Raw genomic sequence first — 24,433 nt, 5'->3', positions numbered from 1 at the left:
CCACAAACCTCTCCTTCTGCAGGTTTGCAGAACCTCGTGCTCACCCAGGCCAAGCACCGTTTGTACAACTGCCCAGTTAGTGACCCAAAGGAAAGTCTGCAGCTTGGATGCTGCTGGAAAGGATAAAGATATGGTGGGAAGAGGGAAAACATGAATATCTCCTCTACTCAACAACTTGCTCTCTATGACAGCCAGTGGAAAGAAGAGCCACTTAGCACATTGTCTTTGCTTCATATAGATAACATATTTATTGAAAATCTGCTTCACCAACAACGGTGAAATCATGACCAAAAATTACAAAACATCATGGTAGTTGGCTTTATAAAAATAAACTGCAGGAGTATGCCTCACTGATTTATACTGGTCTCTCGGCCCCTCCCTCCTTTAATGGTGCACGTTGTACTCTCCAGCGTAAATGCCGTTCTAGAAAATTGCATTCCATCCAAAAAAATGCACTTGTTTTCCTTAGTAGAGGTCCTTAAAGTGACTTTTCCCCCGCCCTCCCCAACAATAAATATAGAAAATAGCCTCTAAACAAATAAACTTTAGTTTGGTCAGCTTAAAAAAAGGTCCAATTTCTCCCTCTTGGGATATGTAGTGACTAAGCAGCCATTTAAACAGTATTCAAGTCTTTGGTGGCTTCAGCTGCTTAAAGCTGCAGTTTTATATACAGATGATCAGATGAGGTCCTTTTTTTTTTTCTCTCCAGAAGCCAAAGACTATGAGATGATGTCAGGTGCACGTTACTATCAGTGCTGCATTTGCTGCACCCTCACTGGGAGCGATCAGCTGCCCAGGAAAGCACGTGGTGACAGGAGGTGATCTTTGGCACGGCAGAGCTTTCACACCGAGGGTGTCTTTGGTGGATGAACCTGCTGCATGAGCTGCGGTCGCTTCACTCGTGGTTTCCGTCTCTTTGGCCTGCTCTTGGCTTTGTTGATCTGCACCACAAAGAAGGCCAGAACCACCATGGCCCCGAGGAAGGCAAAGACCGGGATGGTCTGTCCCACGTCCTGGTTGTACCGGCCGGGCATTATACCTGGAAAGGCAAAGAGGTTTGGCAGCAGGTCCTGACCACGTGAGCTGCGATGTCTCTGTGGTGTTAATGCCACCTACCAGAACGGCCCGACGGTAACTCTTGTTCAAAGACCAAGCAGCCATTAATCAGATTACACTTCAGACAGGAAGATTAACAGCTGCAGACCGATTAGCGAAAACAAGACAGGATGCTAACGCTACAGAAAAGCACCAGCACTTCCACCCTGATCGATGTGGGCACATCAAAGTATAACCCAGATTTCCCCTGTAACAACAATCTTCTGTTCTGCACTAGGAGAGAGATGCAGATCCTCGGCCATAATCTTATTAGTAAGTAATTGCTGTAACTCTAACCCTGATGGAACAAGGAAAGTGGTTTCAGGCTTGCTCCAGACACCGTGGGTGGATACGGTGAGAATGAGCTGTAGAAACAAACCTTCATTTTTACAGGTGTCTTCTGGTCTAGCAGCTCAGACTGGGAAAAGAGTCCGTATGAGGCTTTCAAACTGCTTCCAGCTGGGTCTTCAGGGCCAAGCTTGTGTAGGAGAGCAGCCCACCACTGGACAAAGCTGGTTGGAGTCCTCGGCATCGTGTGCTGGTGTAATAACCTGCCCAAGGCACCATTCCAACACACGCTTCTGGACTCTGCTTTTGGGCACTCACAGAAGGAACTTTATCAGCAGTGGGTACATGGCCACAGCTCCCAAGGACAGGGGCTGCTGCTGACACCTGTCCGTCTGAACTGTGCCAAAACAAATCTCAACTACACAAAATGCACCCACCACGATCTTCTTCCCAGTGTGTCATGATGCCTTCTATCAAATAAACTCTTCATGTGGAAAAAAAATTCACACCTGTCTTTTCTAACAGCCTTTTCTGACACAGCCATACTATTATTTGTATGTTTTTTGCAACTGAAAATAAACAGTGGCCTATCATATGGCTGTGTTGGGTTTTGGGGTTTTTTTTTCAAAACTTATACAAAAAGCACAACCACGAACATCAATTTTCAAAGTTTTCAGTATTTACCTCCAGGAATGTCCCATGCTCCACTTTCTCCAGGGGACAATGGTCTCACTTGGGGTCGGTTCTGTCGAAAACTGGGCAGTGCCACTTTATCCAGGTCAATTGACAATAATTTCTGATGTTTCCAAAGGTTGCTAGAAAAAATTGAAAGACAGAGGTGTCTGCCCACCTGCAGGTAATGCAAGGAATTTTCTAGCAACATATACAGAGAGTGACCAGTTGAAAGCTCCGTCTCATTCACAGTCTGGACCCAGATGACAATCTGATCCATTCTTTAGGTTCTGCAGTTGGCAGGCCTCCAAACTTAAATTCAGACACCACAGGCACACAACTATTTACTAACAACCACACTCTCTCCTGCACACAGACTACCAAAAGGACCCATCACCAGCTCAGCAGACAAGTCAGGGCTGGGTGCTAACACACATTCCTTTGAGTGCCTGACAAATGACATGACAGAAGCAGCACTGGGAGAGCTGTCCAAGAAGCTACGTCAGGAATTTCAAAGCCACACATTGATGATGGGTTTGTGCAACACTGTTCACTCAGAGCTGGGATCATTCAATCACAACAGTGACTGGTGAAGCTATTTTTAAAATCCCACAGTTTCACAGTGTAGCTATTAGGTGAGTCAGAATTATTCACTGAAGAGACATTTATGATTATTTCCTCTTTGCAATCTGGTAGTTCTCTAGGAAAGGCATTCCTGTTGTCCCTTTCAAGAGCAGATGGAAGAAATAAATTTTCAGCTGAACTCGAAAATGAGACTTCTTGTGTAAGAAAGATGTCTACAAACCTGGGGGCAGTTTCATTCAGAGGCTGTGGTTTGGCCCAGGACAGGTGAGGACAGGCAGGAAGGGACCGGGGTTTAGGGTCTCCCAAGTGAGCCTCGAGCACCTTCGAGTATCGATGCAAGTGGTTACCTGCAACTCACAGCAGAGAGGCTGGGTTACCAAAGGACAGGATGAGCTACCAGCATTCACCCCAGGCCAAACAGTGCTGCTCAGTGACTGTGGCTCACAGCTACAACTCAGGGACAATTTACCAGAGGGTACCTTACAAAACAGTACGAGCCTGCACCTGACACAGCAGGTAATCCAAGCTTTGCTGGCAGCACGTGAGATGAGACTGAATCCTTTATAACTGCTCTGCAGCCATAACTAGAATGCTCCCTAGCAGAACCAGGCATCTAAATATTCCTGCTGGAAGGACAGAATATTTTCTTCAGTCTAACCACAACTATATCATGACAAAACCTCACAGTAAGCGCTCTCTTTAGTAAAACAACACAGGAGAGCTCCCAACAAACTACCCTTACTGGCACATAACCCAAGGGGTCTCCCCTCCCCTGACAGCCCCTCAGTCAAGGGCTCTGCTGGGCAGTGAAGGCTCTCACCTTCCATCCTCTCCGGGAGGAGGATCCCGCTCCCGACGGCGGCCGCTGCCGGCTCTCGGAGTGGCTGAGGCTCGGTGGCATCACCCCGTAGGAAGTGAACTGCAGCAGGGAATCCAGCAGCCAGAAGCAATCTGTGGATTGCACAGCCCCAAGCCCCAAACAAGACATGCATTATGCCACATTTCAAATGGCTCATCTGTCTGTTAAGAAGGCTTTAAGGACACTCAGAAGCACAATCCGTTTTCCTGGCCTCGTCTTTCACAAAGACGCAACTTCCCACACACTATCCCCAAACACAAAATTAATCTGTTCAGTCCTAAAATATCTTCTCTTTTGTACCAAACCAGGCTCTTTTGGGGAGTAGGACATAAACCAGCAGGTCTCAGATAGAGGAATTCAGGTTGTGCGAGGCCATCCAAGTCCTGACAAAAATCACGAGGTTTTTCAGTGTGGAAACACAGCAAGCTCAGAGCTTTTGGTATCACTTTTAACAGCAAAAGGGAGAACCAACTACTTTTTCGAAAGGACAAAATAAATACCTTGATAAGTAAGAACAAGGCAGTGTTTTCAGTGCAAGGCTGTAACTCACTTGCTTCCACAAGCTTAAAAAAGAAATAAGCAAAGGGGAAACGTTCTGGCTACATCCCAGCCAAAGCACAAGCAGTGCCCACGGCAGCTGTGGCACAGACCAGCCTGGCAATCAGTGCCACGATACACCTGGGGCATGGATTTCCTCTGCACTTCAACAGCAGTGATCCCTTGTTTTGATTCTCTCCTGAATTACTGCTACCTTAACCCAGAGCTCCTCCTAACAAACCAGCACTCCAGCCAGTTAACATCACAACCCTCCAAGGTTCCCTTGGCAGGAGGAGGACTGTGCCTTATTAGCTGTTTCCAACCACACAGCAAACTGCTTTTCTCAGAACTTCTCCCCCCGGGAACAGCTGGCTGGGAATGGGAATTAATCTTCATAATCCTGGTGCCCCTTAAACCCTCACCTTTGATTTTTTAAAGAGGTCAATCAGATTTTAAGGATTTATATTCACAAATGTTAGGAATTTACCTCACCCCGATGTCTCTGCAGGAGACATAGCTCTTGGTTCACAATTTAAAAGCTAATTTTAAAGGATTTCCTTAAAGCCTTCCACTTTTTCTTGCTTCAGAGGTCACACTGAATTTAATGGCATTTGGGAGGTCACAAGTTATTTTCTACTACTTAATTTAAAGCTGTGTATCTTCTCCTATGCTTTGTGCTTTCAATAACCTAAAGCAAGCACTAAGGCACTGCTAGGCAGGTGTTAGGGCAACTCACAGGAAACAACTCAAAGACAGATAAGGAGAAACTGGAGAACTTTAAAAACAACCCAAAATATGTGGAGAGAAAGAAATGAGCTACAGATGGGAGAGCTCCCTTAGGCAGTAACTTCCTTTAAACTTAAATAAATTAGGCATGGATTGCATAACCTAATATTTTAAAATGTCGGTGACAAAAGCTTAAAAAATTAGAGATGTACTTTTCATCACAAAAGGAAAATCCAGTTCTGTTCAGTGGCAGTGCAGAAAGACTTTGCATATTGGATTACCTTCGTCCCCTCGAGCCACAGTTCTACCAGCTTGTGCTTTACATGTTATGAGACCCCCAAGCAACTTCTTATAAATTTGAGAAGTCAGATCAAACAAAGTGCTAGAAAAAAAGGTTTTACAAAAATCCAGCCCAGTGTGTAGGCAAAGAGCATGGCTCCTCTGGGAGTCACAGAAACCACACACACACAAACCCCTCACACACTCACCACCCAGAGCTGCAAACAAACACTCTGACAGCACAAATGGGAATTCCTGCTTTCTGACATCTTTTCAGCAGCTGGATTGTGTCAAAGCAGAATAACCAGAAAATAGTAATGCACAACTGCAATGTGGAACATCACCATAAATCCTCACAGGAAACCTTGCAAAGGGAACAAGGCAGGCTAATGAGCAAACTCAGAAGATAAAATCCATTGTTCCATACAAATATTCTGAAAATGTAACCAGGGAAAAAGTGAAGGGAAGGGATCCTCCAATGGCCTCTTCACAGCTCAAATCAGGCATGTGTAACTGTTTGTGCTTTCTGTAAACAAAAGCACCCCAAAGAAGCAAAAAAACCCACCAACCACCCCCTCCCTGCAAAAAGACACCATCCCAAAACCAGCCTCCAAAGCTTGTGGAACAGAAAAATACAGTGTGGGGGAGAAACAGCACCATCTACCAGAGGGCTGTTTAATGGGGGGTGCTCTTTTGTTTAACTGAAGAGCTCTGCAGAACCGAGATCAATCCCCAGTAAGGACTATTCAGAGTCCCTAAAGCCCAGCTATTTCTGATGGAGCTGTAAACCCCCCCAGGACAGCTGTCAGAGTAGGACAATAACCCTCCCTGTGTGCCAAACTCACACACCTTTCTGTCGATGGCTGTCATCCAGGCAATTGGAGTCGCCGTACAGAACAATTCTGCCACCACCTTCGGAGGGAACTTGGTAAAGCCCCAAAATAGGGACATTTTCAATCACAGCAGTCTCTTGTTTTAAAACTTCAAGACCTAAAGCAAAGCACAAATAAATTGCACAGCCTGCAGAGCATCAGTATCGACTCACCCGACAGTCACCGCAGCCTGCATCGCAAACTGCCACACGCTGCTCTGCCACACGTCACGTCACACACTTTTAGAAAGAGTTTTCAACCCCCCCATGATGTTATGATAAAAATGAAACTGCTCTGAGACCCTGAAACTGTAAAGTTTCCTACTGGTAATAAATTTTTTCTTTCTTTGGTGGAGAAGAAGAAAAGACCCTGGATTATCTTCAACAAACTTAGACGAAAAATTCCAGTATCCTCAGTAAAAGGTTTAAAGCCAAAATGTCCTGCTCTTTATGTTGTTTCAGTCCTTCTGCAGAATTCTACAGAAAGCTGATTTTAGGTTAAAGGTTTGCCACCTCTAACACCCATTCCAAAAAGTAAAGACCATCAAATTTCACTGCAATTCATGAAGCAGAAGAACTCTCTGCTTTGCTTCTGGTGTCTAAACACAGTGTCCCAAGCAAAGGGAATAAATTCCAAATACAAATTTGAAAAGGATTCAACAGGAGAAGCAGGTCTAGGAGGCTACTTGTCAAACTGACACTCCTTCTCTCTCTCACATGAGGAAATACCTAAGCCATCAGCATACAGGGATACTGTCTTTCCTCCAAAAGGCTCAAGTGGATGATCTCCTCGCTGTTCCAGAAAGGTCTCCACTAGGTAATCACCTCCACTGCACATCAGAAGTCAAAAATACAATGAACTTACTGATCTCCTCTGGCAGCTGCTGGGTTGTATCAGAAGCTCTGCACGTGCCTCTGCTCTCACCCTCAAACCCTCTACGCCCTCGTACACAAACCTGACCTGCAGCACTCTGACAGTTCACTCATTTGCTCCTGCTCAGCACTTCCTAAAGGCTCACCAAATACAAGATTTTTTCTTTTTTACCTGCCTGCCGTCCTTACAGTCCTGAATTTCCACCTCACAAGATATTCTGATAAAAGCAAAGAGAACATATATGCACAGACCCCTGAAGTCTGAGACCACAGGCTTCCCATAGGCATAATCTTTTCCTTTATGAGAGTTTAGCTGCTGACATTTTGTCTACTAAAATTTTCCTTGCTTACATCCTTAGATCACCACAGCTACCACAACACTCATGCTAAATATGGCAGTGATTAGGGGATACATTTCAGTGGCATTTGAGATTCGTGACAAACACGAACAAGTAACACAGGTACAACCCATGCCCTTCAAAGATGCACAACACACATGTAGATGTGTTCACACACAGCAATCACAGCAGAAGACTGCACACATCCACTGGGATGTTGTTCTGTAGAACACCTGTACACAGAGTCGTGCTGCAGCTGCCTGTTAGGCATCAACTGCATGTTCTGAGCAAAATGAAGGACACCGAGCCTGGCAGTGTGGTTTTACAGTCACTGCTTTTAGACCTTTAGACTTTGCAACTTTGCTTGTGCAAAGTTCTACCCAAAACACAGAGGAAAGACAAGGAAGCTCATACCTTGATCCTTAAAAGTCTGTGCAATGACAATGCCATCTTCTGGAAACTTTGCAATACTGCACCCTGATGCGTAATTCACTGAAAGACACCACCACAAAACTGCAGTTTAGACCAAAAATAGCACTCCCTCCCCTCCCACCATAACACAAGCCCAGAAGAAAACATTCCCAGGAATATTGCACTGAATTTGCATCTTTTGACTAATGAGTGTATTTGCAAACGAGGCACTTCCCAGCACAGCTTTTGCAGGCTCACCTTTACATGCTGTTTTCAAACCTTTCCATTTAGGAGATTGATATGATCTTTTTTTAAACTGAGAAGCTTAATCAAATGCTATGAAAACATCTACAGAAGAATTAATTATTTAAGCACCTTACAAGCCTCTTGCCACTGAATTGGAGTGGTTCCCTTCACTCTCACCCAACTCACACTTTCAGAAAACTATTTTCCAAACAACCCACTGCAGCCTGTGTAGGCAAAGGGACTCCAGTACTCACTTTCATGACTTGCCATGGTAAAATCTCCTTCATACAGCCCATCACTAAAGGCCATATTCCAGACAGAAAGCAGATCATTGAGAGCTGGGATATTAGCACCTCCAGTATCAGGCATCCACCACTGCCTGTAAAAATTACAGTGTAACACTTCACTAAGATACAGAATACACCTGGATAACCAACAGTTATGTGTCTGCCTGCATACAGACTTTCAAAGTCACTGAGATAATAAACTCCATTTCAAAGCCTGATGTAAGACCAGGGACATGTGAGCAGCTGTCTCTCTTTGACACCAGTGCTTTTGAGCAAAAGGTAGGTAATACTAATGTAAAGTTGCCAGTGCATTTCAGTTGCATGGAAAACTTTGATTTCTTAGAAAGAAATTCAGTCTTATGCTCTTTGTTTGGTAAGCTGAGGCAAAACCACCAGTCAGGTAACCTGCTTCTCATCTTTCCAACTATTCAAAACAAACTGCAGAACAGATCTCTCTGGCTCAACAGTAACACAGGATAGACTGACAACTACAGCAATTACTCACTGGTGATACTCAGGTATTTTTTCTTTATATGATACATGGAATAATTTCAATAATGGGTGCACAACCTGGTTATGCTGCTTGCAATGCACATTTTCTTTCTATTCTGCTCCCCTAATGTGAAAACACATCCATTTGTCATTTGTTTGCCATTCTCCAACTTCTTATTTCTTTTCACTGTAGATGTTTTTCTTGGCTTTAGAAGAAGATTACATTACCAAAGGGGCCTTTGCAATCACAATAAAATAGCTATGCTCCTTAAGCTGCAGCTTAAGGTCAATTTTGCTCTTCAGGTAATCACTTCTTATAGGTACCCAAGTGTAAGTACTATCCAAGTGCTAAGTACAGCATGTCACATCTGGGATTTTCAGGGTAATATGTGCATAAAATGGCAGTTCTGTGGCATTTTATTTCCTGAAGAACTAAGGAAATAAACCAGTACCTTGTGTTTTCGTCATAAAACTTGACTTTTCTCATCACAGATGTGTTGTACCAGTCACTAAAGACTATCAGTGAAAGTCCATTATCAACGTCCCTCCTCAACTTGGTGATCTCCTCAGGAAAATACTCTTCCTCACTGTCCACCATCAGTAAAGTCCCTGTGTGTAAAGGCAGAAAGAGGAGCTCACCACGGTCACTGCAATGTAATCACTGTTCACACACCCAGGCAGGACTCAACACAAGTGCACATTTTGGCAATATCTGGTCTGTGTACCCTGCTCTGGCAGCTCACCTAATGAAGTCACATTTAAGGATGGACAATATAGGATATTTTTTGTTTACAAATGTATCCAAAAATTATTCTGGCAGCACAGTAAGCTTTTAGGGTGTTACTTATGACTCATGCTTTTGTGGTCTCATGAACCAAATGTCTGTGTATGTCAGGTGTGTATTCTGCAGTCTGGTCTCACCCAAATGCTCCATAAATGGACAACAGGGAGATTGGGAGAACAGGACAACGAGGGGATTCACCACTGATCCAAACTGAAGTGCTAATGCAGACACACCTTGGGCAGAAGCTTTTTCACTGCTGCTACTCTCAAAGGTACTCCACTCCCTACTCAGACTGGCAGCCAGGGAGACAGCAATGACACTGCAGAGTGGTTTGACTCACACCTTGAAAACTACAGCTGCATTTTAGCAGACTGAAGTGCCACTGCCACTTTCATACAATCCTCTCCACTCCTGTGAACGTGCAAGCACAACCTTCTCTGCATCACTGAAAAAACATTACCAGAAAAACATCTTTTTCTTCCCTGAAAACGTGCTTATGCTTTTAGACTGCTTCTAAATACCAAGCCATTTTGCTGCTTTTCTTTCTGATTGCCCAGAGAGGTGGTGAAATTCCCACCCTCAGAGACCCTGCAAATCTCCACAGGGTGACACCCTGAGCAATCTGATAACCCACTGATACTGGCTCCATGTCTCACCGTCCCTTGCAACCAAGACAACTCCCCAAGTCCAGGCAGGCTGTGTTTGGAAAGCATTCTGATAAAGATCATGTAGAGACCACGCTAATGGCACGGGTGATGGGACAGAGTGCACTCTCACCAAAGTGTGCAACAGCACAACCTAGGGAGAAGTGGCAGATGGACCAAGCTTCTCCAGCAGCACTTTGCAGAACCAAATATCGGCACATAAATAACAAATACACTCACTGTCATAGTATTTTCCTACTGCCATGAGAATTTTTATTTGCCCACCCACAACACTTTAGGTCTTCCAAAAACCAGGCTCCTTTAGGAAGAAGTTAACAGTCTGGAGAACAAGGTGATTAACTGGTGCTTACCGTACTGACTCGCATCAAAGCACGTGAATGGGGAACCGAGAACCTCGACAAAGTACCCCATGCTCCTCAGGTGCTGGTACATGTCCCTGAAGTTCGTGTGGATATGGTCCCCATTCCTTAGAAAGAGAAGAGTGTTGAAGGCATTTAAACTGGCATGCAGAAATCTGATTTCCACCTTTCTGACCTCCTGAAATCCTGTCCACCTGCCGTATTTACATGCTCCAAGCAGCTTTCCAAAAGCCCATGTCCTGGTCACCGACCCAGGCAATCCTCACTGAGACACTTAGGCTGAATGACTCTTCCTACAGAGGCTTCCCCCTCCATCTGTCAAAGGCAACAGGTCAGCCAAGCCTTTCCCTGCTTCAACAAAGTCTCCCTCAACAGACAAGGGGTCTATTCTTTGGGAGCCAGTCTTTTAAATTCTCATGTTTGCTTGATAAGTGAGTGCTGAAGCATTTAATAAAGTACCCCCCTTACCTTCCTGGGAGAAATTGGGGTAGAAAAGTGAAAAAAAAAAATCTTAGTATCTTAAATGTGGATTTTAAAAGCTTTCCATTTCATGTGAATAAAACCATAGAGCACAAAAAACAATCCTGCACCAAAAGCATACAGAGTCCAAGTGCTTTTCATGGTTTTCTTAGAGGAGATAATCCCACACCACACTGAACAGGGCCAGAGCTCTCTGGCATTCAGTGAAGTTATCCCATAGCATTAACACATCAAGAAACAGTGATTTAATAGAACCTGAGATAAATACCAATCTAATGGATCGTTCTTCATCCTCAGATTATCCCTGGGGAAGTATCCTGGTGGGTAGCGGAGGTTGTGGTACTGATCCCAAAGGACTCGCTTGCTGCGAGGTGGAGTGGGAATAATCTTCACCTTTATGGGAAGCTTCACCGTCGAGGTCTGCTCTGCACCGTTCTTAGACTGCAGGACAGAACAAACTACAGCGTAAAACACCAGAGAAATGGAGGTACCAATCTGCTTTCAGTCACCAGTACCAGCTCTGGACACAAAGAGGCGAGCTGTGCCTTAAATCACCCCGGGACTGTTTTCTGCACTCAGCAGTTCATATTTACACACAGAATATAAAATACTTGATGTATGTTACAACTGTGCTTTGGTTCAATTGTTTAAAGCCTTAAAAGCTTCTCAGGAACAATTACACATGGTTATAGGAGAAACATATCTGAGTAATCTTTTCCAAAACCCATAAAAATTCGCAATAAACAAGTAAAAGTATGAAGTCAGTCTCAAGGAGAAGTTTTTCTGATTTCAAATTATATCCAATTTGCAGTTAATCCTGCTCTCCACTATAAAGATCATTATTTGTACTCTTCAATTTCCTGACCCCAATTTAACTTATGCTTATGACAGGAGCAGAGCAAACCCTTAAAAACAAGGTGTTTGTATGTCCACAAGCAGTTTAAACAATCCTTAACCCAGAAAACCAGAAATACACAGAACTTACTTCATTTTCTGCAGGGGATGATACTGTGATCATAACGTGACCCTGGGCAATGCCTTCCCAAGATGCTGCTTTCTTTGCTACAGAGATGGAAATTGCCAAGTATCCAGACCAAGGCCACAGCACGGGGGAATAGGAGAAAGCCACCTCGATGTTATCCCCGTTCTGAGGGAGATAGGGCTGCCAGTCTGGCTGTGAAATGAAGAGTGCACAACATGGGTAACACAGCACTGGCAGTCACCAATTTCTGCACACAGAGCCCCCCCTTCCTCTGCACAAAGAAGTAATAACAAACATTAGCTCTTCTGAAGGTTATGTCCAATTTAAAAATAGCCACAAAGTTTACAAGGTTGGCATTGTGCCAGTGAATCAACCTCACTGTGACAGCCCTAACGACCCAGACTCCAGGCTTTTCAGAGGCAGGACAGTGAGAAGTTACCTGAACTGCACACTGCCCAAGTGAACCTGATTCAGTGTTCTGAGGTCCTGTGCAAAAATGTGTTGGTAAGGACACCGACTTTCCTTTCAGTAACAGAGAGAGCTAACAGTTTAACAGACACAGGCAAATGACAGCAGCTGCGTGGGAGTGTCACCATAAGCTAAAGATCTCAGATAAGAGCTTCAACACCCTTTAATGTAAGCTTGAATCCAACACACACCTTAGGGATCACCCTAAAATGTGGAAATTAGGCTCATTTACACTGGCTAGAGTTATCCAACAGCTGTCTTATTTAACTTGTCTCAATTCCCTAATCTATTCTACATTTAAACTTAATTAAAAACCTCCCTACCCAAGGAACTCAACATCACTGGTGTGAGAGAACAGGTTTTGCAGCAGAGCTTGGTTAAGTGGATACATTCAGGTCACTCTGACCCATGGAAGAGGCATGATTTACAGCGTCAGGATTCTTTACTAAGAGCATTTATGCTCCAGACCAAAAAAAAAAAAATAAAAAGAGGAAAGTCTATCCAAAAGATTTTAAATGCTGTTAGAGAATACAAAGAAATCTCTAAGCTCATCTCAATTCAAACTGATTTTACAAAGATAAAACACTACACCCCTCTGAAACCAACGCATTGCCTGGAAACTTGTAGACAGCCCGTGTTGACAAACGTACCTGTCTGGGTGCACCCTTTAATCAAACACTTTGCATCTCTTGCCCTCAGCAGGGACATCTGTTCTAGGAAATTCAGAGCTAAAGCAGTACTTTCGGGGAAGCTTTCAGCAACACTAACAGTGGAACTTGGAACAATGTTGATACTTACCTTGTCCACGATTCTCCCGGTGACTCCCATGCCATTAAGGATCGTAACATTAACAATAGTTGGCATCCCCCCATAGTATATGGGCTGAGAACAATAGGGCCACATGTAGGGGCACTCGGTCAAGTCAATATAGCTTGGACTCAAACTACAGCAGGAAGGAGGAGGGAAAATTTAAAGAGAAAAAAAATCAATAGGCAGAAGAAGAACACGCAACTACACGTAACTATGAAAAAATTACAGATAAACCATGTCAGTCATAGTTACTCTGTCAAGCTCTCACCTCACTGCCCAAATCTGCTCCAAAATCTTCTTCCCTCCCTCTCTAACTTTTTTTCTAAATTTTAAGTTTTGTGAAAAGATTTTCACACACAAAAAGAGAAACTTTTCAGTACAGGGAAAATGTTCTTATTCTCAAAAGTTAAAACTTAAGTACTTTTCCACTGTGTTCCAGATTACATTACTCATACCATCTAAGGCTATGAGAGAAAATAAATCATCCCCTACACTGCAATAACCTAGGCAGAAAACACTTTCGACTTCTCATCCGTTCTCTCCTCCAAATTCACGCTTCAGGATTACGTAAGATCTGTGCAAGTTCTTGTTGCACAAGCACAGATTGCTCAACTGAGTTCCACCCACACCACCTGCTCTCTGAAGAAAAGAACACATTACAGTGCCCCATTGATAATTAAGGATTAAAATTAACCTGGCCTGTGGTTTATAGCTGTTGAGGATCTGATAAGCTCTCAGAAGATCCAATTTGCCATGCCCTTGTTCAAACATGTTGACTCCAGGAAGCCTCCGAGCTGACGCAATGAGTGCCTGCTTCATACTCGCTGGATTCACCATTTCCCGCTTCTGAACTGTGCTGCAAGAGGGAATAATAACCCCCATCAGGTGGCCTTTGGTCTAGCTTTTACCTAGCCTTGTTCAATGTTCTGCCTGAACAGTCATTTGATTTAAAGAAAATCCAATCAAAAAGCCAGTTTGTTGTGAGTAACATCTTCTGCTCATACTAGTCAATTATTGCTTGATTTCTCACCCATTCAGAGGTAGAAGAGCGACAAGTTTCTGATGCACTTCTCTTAAAAACTAATAATATATGATTTTTTCTCCTTACAGTTTCTCCATGACCAGCTGTCATTACAATCAGGGCAGTATCTTTATATGCTAAATAAAATACTTGGTGTCTTCCAAGGGGAGAAAATAGCTTTGTTGTTCAAAGAAAAATGCACCATTTTACAGGGGATGTGCAATGAGGACTTTGAATTTTTGGCCTGTTTCTCCAAAAAACATTTGTTTCATCCTTATGTAGCTATGGCAAACACAGAGGACACACCTGCCATTCCCACCTTCAAGTCCTTTCGTCTGCAACAGCTGACTTATGCAACTGGGGAGAAGCCATAAACCCTACATCCTATCAGATTTACAAGTGTGCAGATAATTATCTGCTACAGGCGCCTACTTTGAGCACCTGCTCTTTTATAACACAATTAATATAAGCTCAGCAATTCCAAATGATTAAAAAATGGGACAAAATAGCTTTATAGCTTCCTAGCTATATTCTCAAAGATGTAACTATTATACAAAACAGTTCTCAAGTTTTTCCCAGGAAACTTAGAGGTAGCCAGACAAGGTAATGTGTCAGGCAGAATAAGAGTGATTTTGTAGTCCAGGTTTGTTTTCCTACCTCTAAACACAACTCAGTTTCAGTCGGTGAATTCCTTTATATGGCATTTTATCACCCTCCTGATGGGTTTAGAGATCCTTATTTAGGACTCACCTCACTAACAAAGTCACAGCACCTGCCACCACAGGAGATGCCACACTGGTCCCAGAGAGAGAGCGGCATCCACCCTTCATCCCAGAACCTCTCACCCCAGAGCCGTAGGTGACAATGTCAGGCTTCACTCGACCGTAACCTCCAGGCAGCTCCTGCAAACAAACAGATGGGTTACTGCCCTAAGTACAATGAACACTGTGCTTCATCTGCACACTTAAAGTAACTGCAGCTCATGCAGAAGTAAAATTATCACCTGAATTAGCTGAGGTTCAGCATCACAGAATAGCAACCTAAAGAAAGACTCAGGCTGTTTATGACAAGTTCTCAACATTTCAGCATTACTGCTGGTTAGGATCTAAGCATGAAACCACTGACAAAATGAGAACCTCGCCACCACCTGGCTACACAAACACAGCCATGTGATATTCCCCTTCATTGAGATCACACTGCAAGCTCACCTGAAATCGTGTGTGCAGCAACCACGACCTCAGCTCTACAGGTAAGGAAGTACAATGTTACATGTAGCATCTGGAAATCCTAGGATTTTTAAACTAAAGGACAAGGGTAGGCCTTCATGTTTGCAGATTGAACCCCACAGACAAGTGCTCACCATCAATCAAAAGGAACTGAATGTTTTAGAAATTTATCAAAAATGTCAGTAGTGGTCAGGATTAATAATGAGACACCCTGAAAAGAACATTAAGTTTCTTGCTTAAAGACTTACAATCTCTAACTACTCTGATCTCTCACGAAATCTTTTCTCATTGGTTCTCCAACAAATCCCATCTGCACAGGATTACCCCTTTGAAACAGGCTGCCTTTCCAAGGCCCTTATTTTGACTGCAGATGTGGCTGGCACAGTCAGAGTGTCTTACCCAAGTGGTCATTCCCCTAGATGAAAAGCGAGCTATGTTATCCTCAAAGTCAATGCCACCGACTCCAATCACATCCATCTGGTCAGCAGGATTGTTGAGAGTCCTAGAACGAGTTGGGAGATAGGAACAACAAACCCCAACAAACCAACACCCCAAACCCAAGACACAGCCATAAGTTTATCTCGGTGACAGACACGCTGCCATTGGATTTTTGTCAGATACTCCTTTTCATCTCCACAGAAACAAATTTTGTCCCAAACAGATACAGTTATACTTGACAAGTGACAGTAACTTCTCAGGCAGTTACTAACTCAGTAACTACCAAACCACACACCCTGAAGACAAAACAAAATCCCTTTTTAGGCATTTATTTTAGAAATACACCACAAATTGTTGTGGCTTGATCCCTTCTGTATTCCTTAGGTCCAAGGTCAGTCTGCTCACTCTAACAGAGAAATGTCAGCTGAAAGCACTGCCATGATTCTTTTACTGACTTTCCACTGTTTCAGTGAAAAACATTGAGCTAAGTACTTCACAAAATGCAAGTAATAAGGACACTGAAAAGAGTTTAAGAGTCACTTTCTACAAACAGACTACAGAAAAAAAGAGAGAAAACTTCTGAGCAAGCATAACTACTTCCAAAGCCACGAAACAACACAGTTGGTTCTCTCTGAAGTGGTCACTGAAACTCACCCATATAAAGGGCCATCGTTGCCAATAGCAGAGACCATGATGACATTGTTAGCAGTCAGTTCCCAAACCTACAAAAAATAACATTCACCATGAGGCTCTGCCACTAAAAAAGAGTCTTGTCTAAAAACCAAATACTCCATGGGGCCTGACAGAAATGAAGGATTAGTCCAACACCTCTTTCTTTCTCAGACACATAAAATACATCCCACTGTATACCCAGTATTAAGCTCCAAACTTACTTAAGATTATGTGACAGTGCTGACAGAACCCTTTTATATTACAAAGGAAAACTCCTGTCCACAACAAAGCAGTCCAGATGCCAAAGCCAAGTAGGGATTATGAATCCCCTCCAGCAGGACTCTGAGGAGTACAGTGAAGTCACTGCCAAACCACATTTCAATGCAGGTTATCATAACAAAAACAAGGAAGAATTTGTATGCTTCAAACCTCCTAATTACCCTTCACAAAGAAGGACTGTATCCTTTTTTAAAAAATGAATTATCCACTTAATGCTTCTGAAGGCCAGACCAACAATTCAGGGAACCATGACATTTACAAAGACAAAAACCTAATTCCATCCTAACCTGAAACAAGTATCTTGCCACACAGCTGAATCAACTACCTGTACCTTCTTACCTATTTGGTCTTCAACAAAATGGTTTAAGAAACTCACTAAATCCACACTATACATATTTTTTACCATTAAATGAATTAACCATGCTGAGATGTAAAAAAACCAAAGAAGGGTGGATTTCAGTTAAGCATTTGCTTGGGAGTCACTTTTAGAAGTACACAGAGCATTTTGTAAAAGAGCATTTTCCATGGCTCTGTGAACATCCGGGTTGTGCTTGGGGTTTTTTAATCCGTTCCTTAAATATATTCCTAAAAGCCTGTACACTGTACAAAATTACTCTCATCAAACGAGACTCCACAGAAACTGTCAGCAGCACCAGATGCAAACAAACAGCTCTGCAAGTCCAGCATTTGTGTGAAGGATACAAGCACCAGGACCACTTCATCTCCTCATACTAACTTTGTCAACAAACGGATGATCCATGAAGTCTGGCCCACCAATACTTAGATTCAATACATCTATCTTCTTTAAAATTGCATAATTAAAGGCATCCAGAAACCAAGATGTATATGAGACCTGTGTGAAGAGAAAGGGGGGAAGAGTTACCATTAAAAATCCAGTGATTGCATGGCAATACAGACTGCAGACAGAGCAGAACACCACCAGAATAAAGCACAACAGTGACAGTGGTCTCCTTAAACCTCCAGTGCTCAGTACATTTGAGTGATGGCTCCCACACTACAGAGATCAGACTTCCACATATCACTGCTGAAAACACACCAGCTCTGCAAACTGTAAGGAATCCTGTGGTAAGTCTCTTACAAATGTCTCTACCCTTCCTACTTATCAATGCCTGCACTTACAAGTGCGTGCAATATTCCCAAAGGGTCAGTACAGCATCAACCTGGAAAGGCAGAAATTGAAACAAAGGTAAAGTAGCTACCTGATTATTGGTGAACACTCTAAAAATGTGCAGTTCTGCATTTGGAGCAAATCCCTGGCATTCTCTCATGCTGGCTATCACACCTGCTACAAAAGTCCCATGGCCTAAACCTAGCAACAGGAGAAGGAAACAAAATAAGCTGTCAGAAGACAAACATTGCCAAGGATTTGTAGTATTAAACATCACCTATAGCAAAAATCACATCCATTTATCAGACTTTACAACAAACCACGAACACTGGGTTCAGTCCTAGTCTCTCTGAATCACATTTTGCTACCAGGTTCAGTGGGGACAGAGTTTGCAGCCCTGTGTAGCCAGAAAACCAGCTGATGAAACTTGAGTGATACACTCTCCAGTCCATCCACTCCTGATTGCTACCACTGAAATCATGAGAGAAAAACAGTATTTTGGAAAATACAACTCCCAGACACAATGCAGTTTAACGTAAACTTCTTACAGAATTTTCATCCCAACTCTGCAATGGCCATATTTTGTTAAGTATGAACAATGACACAAGAAAACCCTTTTTTTTTCCCCCCTCTCCTCAAAAAAATAATTCAGCTTTTGCTCTATTGGACCACCTGCATTATATTTTTGTACTCCAAGTCTGCCTGTGCAGCAACCATGTGGGCACAGAACAGAGCGAGCTCCCAGAAGCAGGTGCTGCAATGTAAGGGAACACCACACATGATAAAACTGCAGAGATGCACACAACACTGAGCAATATAATCTAGAGATTAAACTGCCAGCTGACTCACTGACCCAAACTGCAGGAAGTTAATATGTGGGAAAGCACACGGTCAGGGCAAGCTGGGGTCGGCAGGGAAGAGGGAACACAAACACACTGCGGAAAATAAAAAGTTCAGTTATACGGAACAAAAAACTTTCCACAAAGGTGCCAGAACTCTGATCAGTTTAGGACTGCCCAGCAAAGAAGGCAAATGCTCTCCCCCTTGAGTATGGAAATGTGTATGCCTTGTGAAACAGCAACATAAAAGGAGTAGAAAAGAAAACAGCTTTGTGGGTTCTGCTCTCGCTGCCACCTCCTGTGACAATGCATTTACACCTACACAAGATCTTGCCCTGGCATTTCCCCACTGACCATGATGAGTGTCAGGTATGATTCAAGGGAGATTTATGCAACACCCTCCTGGAACCTTGATACCCTTTTCTGAATTTGATTTGAGTACAAAGTGCTTGGGACACCGCAGAATTCAGCTTAAAATCACAAAATATAAGGCTTGAACAGATGTTGGCAGCACAGCAGCAAGTGCAAAACACAGCAGGGTCAGGAGTAGTTGGAAAACTGCACAGTAACTCACCATCATCCAAGGTTCTCTCATTAGTCCAGTTTGTTCTCTCCTTTACATTCTTGAAATGTGGATGTTTCTCACTCAGACCAGTGTCAAACACTGCTACTCTCACACCAGCACCTATTAATAGAAAAGCATTACTTTTTCTGATTCAGCTCCATTGTAAATCTATTCTATCGAGTTAAAGAGAACTTTCACTTCATGTAGCACGTGATTTACAATCTCAGTAAGTTACAGATCTTAAATAAACTCACATTCCTATTCAGAAATTCAGCCAAAGATCATAAATATGACCAGTTTCTCCTAAATACAATACTCACACACACAGACCAGCACTCCATAAATATACAACGCATTTCAAACCAAATTCTTTCTCAATCTTTCTGGATCTGGCACCCAAAGAGAGATTAACACACAGAACTCAGCCAGCCTCCCTTACACTTCCCTTGTTTTTCCAAGGTCATTGTTCTGAGGCAACCACCAAAGCATACCTGTGTAACCCATCTGCCAGAGCACATCTGCCTGCAGGGTCTGAGCGACCTGGCGAGGGATAGCCCTGAGCAGGCGCCTGCTGGAGTGTCTGCCGGTCGCGTGCCAGAAGCCAGAGCCTAAGGAGAGACTTGCTCTCCTCAAGGGGCGGGATGACTGCCATTTCTGAGTCCACCTGGTTTCATTGCAGGGCACCATCGCATCAGCTAGGCAGCACCAGGATAAAAACAAACAGTGTGAGGAAAAACACAGAAGATTTCTTTTTTATGCAAATATACACATCATGTTGTTATTACTGAGTATCTATTTTCTCTAATCAGAATCAGTAAAAGCTTCTGGTTTATCTGCTAGGGATACAGAGGTCCACAGCCTCAAGTACCTGACTGCTGCAAAGGAAGTGTTTCTGAGTTGAACACAGAACCACTGCCATGCTTTAGCAAAGGTTATGACAGCACTGTGACAGTTTTTCTAAGCAAAAGAACAGATTTCTGTAAATTAAAGAAAAACTGCAGGGCACTTCTCACTTCTGTAATGCTAAGCTGATGGTTTGAAACAAGAACACTTGCAAAGCAGATCTCATGAAACCACACAGGAAATTACTCACACTCCAGATATTTGAGCGACCGAAAGACCTTTCGCTGAGGCGTCACACGCTTGATGTTCGGGTGGTCCTCCAGTGTGAGCACTCCATCTTTCTGCTTCTCATTGATCTGAATGACTTCAAAATCGCTAGGATAGTCACTGGCGGGGTTGTTGCGAGGTACAATCCTCCAGTTCTCAATGTCACTACTTTTCAGCGCACTTGAAATAAATGTACTTCTAGCTTTAGCTGTGAAGTATCCATTAAAAGCCACAATATACTCTGGAACGAGAGCACAACTTATCAGAACTGGTGTTTAAGTAGCTTACTCATGCATTCACATCACAAAGCCTGAATCTTTCTTTATTCAGAGCAAATAACCACAATTTGAGGTACTTTTTTATTGCTTTTAGAAATCCGCAGTTTATTTCTCTGCTACATAATGGGAAGGGGTGGGGGGTGTTGCATCAGGAAACCTGCAAAATATGATAAAAACCTTTGAAAGGAAGGTAGAATTTTAAGTATTATGGAAGATGAAAGGATGTAGGAGGAGCAGGGGAGAGGGAACGGACTTGCTATCACATCCAGCAGTACAAACCTATATGCCAATTCAGTGTGTTTAACAGGTATGGCTTAAGACCCTGCATGGTACTGAGTTTTAGTGCAAATTACTGACTTTACCAACTATTACACACACAGAAAATGAAGCCAGTCCCAACAGTGCAGTCCTTGAGGTGCATCAGTGATTTGTGAGCGGGCTCAGCCCCAGCACCCCCTCCACTCAGCAGGCACACGCAGAGGTGTCAGTGCTGACACCCCAGCCACGAGCACAGCTCCAGGGGGAACACGACAGCTCCCTGAGGCAGCAGGGCAGGCAGGGTCAGGGTGTCCTACTGCTTCCCCTGCCAGCTCAGCACATCACCTCACCCAGCCTTCCATCTGCTCCCTTTGCCATTATCTGCCATTTTTCCATGCTCATATTATCGCTTCCAAACTTCAGCAAACCCACAGAGCCTTCTTGCCTTTCTCTCTCCTTCAAGGCCCATTTGTGCAGTTACATTTCATAGAAGAGCCTCAACCTCACCCCCAGACCGAAACAAACAGCTCCTGAACACTCCAAACTTACCCACCTGAGCCCTCACACTCCATTTCCACTTTTAACCCCCTCCTTGTTTCCCTCTCCCTTCTCCTGTTCTTTGAACGCTGTCCCCAGATAAACAAAGAACCTCAGGAAAAGGGTTTCTCTTTTTGAATATAGAGAATTTAGCAGATGATCCTTCTACAGAACCCCTGAATGTTACAACTGCACAAACACCACAGATCAGTGCCACACACTGGAAGTTCACATGGATTTTTTGCCTGCTGAGCTCTTTATTACCATGCTCCACGACTGTCGAAGTGAACTCCACTTTCAGAGTAAGGCGAGAACATCCAGGACAAATGTGAGCCTCCTGGGAGGAATTCCCTAGTCTGGTACCAAAATGTTTTTTGCCACAGAGTAAAATAACAACCAGAACAAGCCAGATGTTTGCAAACTTCATGGTCATAGAAGAAAATGGTTTCATTCCAAAAATTCCATATATTCAAATCGCGATTTTCTTCTTTATAAACTAGTTCATTTTTGTTTCAGTAAACGTTGCTTTCACTGTGCTGATCAACTGCATATTCTTAAAGCTGGGTCCAGAATAAGGAGAGATTTCATGGTCTTTTCAGGTCAAGCCTAACAAACAGGCTCATTTCTTTCTACGCTTCTTCTCCATTTTGTATTAAACCATTTGGTCACTCAGGATGTGGTGGCTGAGTCCTGTACTCCATTTCTGATGGTAGAGTTAACTCCCTAGAATTAGCAAAGCTGACTGCAAGCCAACCTGTAAGGCAGGGCAATAGAGAAAATGATTAGATTCATGTTTGTGCAACTGTATAGTCTGAAAAGCTAAAAAGACCCAAAACACGACACCCTTGGTAGCTCATTTTAGAAATCATCAGGAAAAATGTTCACATGTCATTTAATAATTTTTCAGTAACTCTCAAGTCTCTCCCTTGCTCAGATCAGAGCAGATCTGGAAAACCTGGTGTTAATCTGACAACAGAACAGTCAACAGTAACAACCAAACTCGACCACACTTTGTGTGAGGGAAGCAAAGAGGAAAAAATCAGACTCAAACTCTATGACAAGGCCTGGTAAGGACAAGAGATACAAGAGGAGGCAAACTTGCAGTCCCTGTGCTTGAAAATCGACATGAAAAAAGTCTTTCAAATTTGTTTGATCTGGGACATGCATCACTACCACAGGGGCACCCGAAAAACAAGGGCTGATTACAGAATGCAGTAACATGAAGCTAAAGAAACGTGTTCAAAGTGTTTCCCACCTGGAGGGACACCCTCTTCCCCTTCTGTTCCAAAGTGCATAATGCACTCAGGAAATATTGCAATGCTGGCATTGTTTTACATCCCAAACACTTGACCAGCAACTGCCAGATTAAAGGCCATTAAGAGATAAGCAAAGAGAAACATTTCTGCCTGGTTTGTCACACCAGCAGAGCAGAGCTGTGCCCTGCAGCTGTGAGCGGGGCTGCAAAGGAGGAGCCTCACTGGGGGTCACACTGCTTGGGGGAATGATGCACTGACCCCACAGCACAGCCACGGCACGAAGCCAGTCTGAACGGGACAGCTGGTGCTTCATTTTTATTTAACTTTATTTAGCATTACTAAGTTTTCCCTTGACTGACAACACCATGACAGGCTGGGGACTGCTTGTGATTATAAAGTTTCCCCTTGATCCCTAAACTTGACACAGTTACAGTACAGTACACGGACTGCTGGTCTTCCCGAGCTTTGCCAGCCTTATCACTTCCCTGGCTTATAACCCTTACGACAATAAAATAAAACAACCACACAAATAAGCAAAGCAAACACGCTTCGGGCCGATAACAGGTTGTACGCGAGCGCGATGCTGAAGTACGATGGAAACCAAGCGCAAAGGAACAGCTACCCCCGAGCTCGCTGTTCTAACGCCGCCCTCGCAAGGGCCGGACGGGGCTCACGCTGCCAGCCTGCCCGTGCCCTGGAGCGGGGCAGGGGACGGGCACAGGGACCGCGATGGGCCGGGACAGCCCCGCGGGGCACGGCCGCGGTCCCGGGGAGCTGTGCCGGTGCCCGGCACGGAGCGCGGTCCCGCCGGAGAACGGCCGGTGAACTGACAGCCGGCGGGCGAGGCAGCCCGAGCCGAGGGCCGGCGAACACCGGGGAGGCCGCCGGGCCCGCCCCCCCCCCAGCCCTGAGGGAGCCGCGGCGCCCCTGCCCCGCCCGCCCCGCCCGCCCCGCTCACCGCTCCGCAGCGCGGCCCGCCGCCATCTTGCCGCTGTTTACCACACAGATCTCGCGAGAGCCGCGCGCGCGCGCACGCGCACTGCCCGGCGCCGGGCGGAGCCGCTGCCCGAGGGGAGGGAGGGACGGGAGAGAGGGGGAGATGGGTGAGGGGATAGGGGATGGGTGAGGGGATAGGGGATGGATGAGGGGATAGGGGATGGATGAGGGGATAGGGGATGGATGAGGGGATAGGGGATGGATGAGGGGATAGGGGATGGATGAGGGGATAGGGGATGGATGAGGGGATACAGGGGTGAGGGGACACGGGGATGGGTGAGGGGATACAGGGATGGATGAGGGGATAGGGGATGGATGAGGGGATAGGGGATGGGTGAGGGGATACAGGGGTGAGGGACACGGGGATGGGTGAGGGGATAGGGGATGGGAGAGGGGACACGGGGATGGGTGAGGGATACAGGGTGAGGGGACACGGGGATGGGTGAGGGGATACAGGGGTGAGGGGACACGGGGATGAGTGAGGGGACACGGGGATGAGTGAGGGGATAGGGGATGGATGAGGGATAGGGGATGGCTGAGGGGACACGGGGATGGATGAGGGGACACGGGGATGAGTGAGGGGACACGGGGATGGGTGAGGGGACACGGGGATGGGTGAGGGGATACGGGGATGGATGAGGGGATAGGGATAGGAGAAGGGACACGGGGATGGATGAGGGAGCTGGGAGTCCAGGGACAGGGCCGGGTGACGGGTCTGGCTG

At 44.6% G+C, this 24,433-nt stretch overlaps 1 protein-coding gene across 1 annotated transcript; it reads right to left on the bottom strand.

Moving 5' to 3' along the window:
• Positions 1–227: 227 nt before the first annotated feature.
• Positions 228–23,344, bottom strand: MBTPS1 (membrane bound transcription factor peptidase, site 1). Its single transcript, XM_050311101.1, is given in 23 exon segments — positions 228–1,039; positions 2,068–2,198; positions 2,861–2,987; positions 3,461–3,481; positions 3,484–3,591; positions 5,891–6,031; positions 7,538–7,615; positions 8,035–8,159; positions 9,012–9,168; positions 10,359–10,474; positions 11,116–11,288; positions 11,833–12,021; positions 13,096–13,240; positions 13,802–13,963; positions 14,879–15,030; positions 15,754–15,856; positions 16,447–16,514; positions 17,480–17,596; positions 17,964–18,073; positions 19,286–19,396; positions 19,768–19,971; positions 20,370–20,627; positions 21,724–23,344. Coding segments are annotated over 23 exon segments (3,180 nt in total). The 5' UTR covers positions 21,911–23,344; the 3' UTR covers positions 228–842.
• Positions 23,345–24,433: the final 1,089 nt, after the last annotated feature.

The sequence above is a fragment of the Myiozetetes cayanensis genome, unplaced genomic scaffold, assembly GCF_022539395.1.
Source record: "Myiozetetes cayanensis isolate MyiCay16 unplaced genomic scaffold, myiCay2020 scf16, whole genome shotgun sequence".
Classification (NCBI taxonomy): Eukaryota; Metazoa; Chordata; class Aves; order Passeriformes; family Tyrannidae; genus Myiozetetes; species Myiozetetes cayanensis.
Note: the sequence above shows the minus strand (reverse complement) of the source record. Positions and strands in the feature narration are given on the sequence as shown.